This window comes from Penaeus monodon, chromosome 24 (assembly GCF_015228065.2).
Source record: "Penaeus monodon isolate SGIC_2016 chromosome 24, NSTDA_Pmon_1, whole genome shotgun sequence".
Taxonomy (NCBI): domain Eukaryota; kingdom Metazoa; phylum Arthropoda; class Malacostraca; order Decapoda; family Penaeidae; genus Penaeus; species Penaeus monodon.
The window spans coordinates 12,981,907-12,984,059 of record NC_051409.1 but is presented as its reverse complement, the minus strand read 5'-3'; the positions used below and the strand labels follow the sequence as shown (position 1 = coordinate 12,984,059).

The 2,153-nt window shown below is 34.9% G+C and overlaps 1 protein-coding gene across 1 annotated transcript in view; it reads left to right on the top strand.

Moving 5' to 3' along the window:
* Positions 1-2,153, top strand: part of LOC119588585 — a gene marked incomplete at its 5' end in the record, with an annotated part of 260,597 nt that overhangs the window by 36,936 nt on the left and 221,508 nt on the right. Inside the window, 2 exon segments of the mRNA XM_037937226.1 lie at positions 103-216; positions 362-631. Of these exon segments, the coding sequence (XP_037793154.1) occupies positions 103-216; positions 362-631 (384 nt within the window).

Here is a 2,153-nt window from a genome sequence, read left to right as displayed (position 1 = left end):
ATGTAAGTAATACAGAATTCCATACATGATACAAATTATCCCACAAATTTATTTTAACAAGTTCTTCATGTGATCCCTAATTTTGTGCAAATTTATTTCCAGAACCATTTAGTGGAAATGACTACAAAACAAAATCTGCTAAAGAAACTGAAAGATTCCAAGCCAAAAGCTGTTACACCAGCCCAACTATCAACTCTAGAAACTAATCTGAATAAGGTCAGAAACATTTGTATTTTTATCATTGTATTTAACTGCACTCCCTATTCAGGATATCAAATTTTATAGTTTCTATTTTGGATATCATTCCTATCATAACTTATGAGTGCAAAAAGTATAATGTAATATTTTTTTCTTACAATAGGTGGCAAAGACCTTACCAGAATACAAGAACTTGATAGAAACCAAATTGGGTGTGACCAAGACCCTTGTTACTGATGTTGAGGACCTGTACAAGTGGACAGAAGAAATGAGGGTGAAAGTAGCCCTCCGCAACATGACTGATGAGGAGATCAAACTTTCAAAGATCACCCTCAGAGAAAAGGAAACGCTATATGAGAATTTGGATTCGACATACTGGGTCTTGGCACAAGATACTGAGAGCAAGGGGCTCACAGTGTCTGTTGCTCTTAAGGTATGTTGTGAACTGTATATTTATTCAAATATGACATTGTCAGTGATCTGGATCTTGAGGATATTAGCAAATGTATAATATGTAAATGAAGAATCAGAAAGGTTAGACAGAATTTCATTTGATGTGTTCAATATGCACTATTTCTAAATGTATCATAATTTCACTAGTACTGTACTTTTCTCACTTGTTTTACCAATATGAATTATGTTTTTAATCCTCTCCCAGTTGTTGTTGATTTTTGGCATTATTCATTGTCAGATCCTAAGAGGGTTGTTTCACAGGGTGATTGCTGATATTATTGGTACACTAATTATTCCTTTATTTTTGCACCAATTTCTTTCATGAAGGTACCATTTGAAAGTATGTTTCAAGGCAAAATAAATGGCTTTTGTAGTTTTTGCACATTATTCTGAAGTTTATGTGCTTCTAATATCAAAATAAAAAGGTAACATAATTTTAATTGCAGTAAAATCCTGTATTTTTTCAGCTTGCTTTTATAAATAAAACGATATATAAATAATAACAAATAGCTTAGTTAATGTTTTTTTTTTGTAAAAAATTTTTCATATAAGCACATAAAGATCACGGAATTACACATTATTTTGACATTTGCTAAGTAGAGTCTTAAATTCAGTATAGATTTGATTATGAGCCTTAGCCAGCATTAATACATCACCTCCGAGTAATATTGGAGGAATAGGGGTCATAGCATTCATCATGCTTACCAGTCTCCATCTCTCGCTCCTGGGTCTTTCTCCCTCCTCTACCTCATATACCCTTCACCATCTTGCTAATTGGCATTATACTAAGTATGTTAATTAATTTTGAGAATGAGCTGAACTACAAGGCTTTTCATCTTATGTATTGACATCATGGGGGATCTGTGATGGACAGGGGCCTTGTCGGAGCCTTCATAAGTTTGTATTGCATTTGATGGAAGCGCAAACCAAAATATGATCTCAAGTAGGGGTCACAGAAAACACGTAAAGCAAGGGTAACTAATGTAATTATACAAGGATTTCTTTTTCACGGAGTTCTTGTTATTGTTTTGCGCTAGAGTAGCACATCGATACCCTTCGGCGCCCACTATGCCAGAGTATGTAGTTTACGGTAATTTAGTTTAGAACACTTTTATAAATATGTTGACAATGCATTTTTCGAAATAGAGTAAAAAAATAACACCCCGCTTGAGACAAGATTCCCTTTTCTATGGCTGTTCAACACTGCCCCTCATTACAGTTTCTTATCGTTTACTCGAGTATGGCGCTTAAACAAATCTAAAAGAAATTCATGGAGAAAACAGTGGGAGGGATTGATACAGCATGAAGAGAGATCTGTTATAAAGAAAAGGGAAAAAATCGAGGTGTAAAGTGAAAGGGGCGCTGGTTAGAGGAAAGGCAGAGGGTTTGTTACAGAAAAAAAGGAGAGACGAGCGCCGAAAAAGCGTGGGTTCATTGGCAAATATATGGCCATATTTATCGTCAGGTTAGAAAACCGGTGCATTTTAAAGGGAATATGAAGG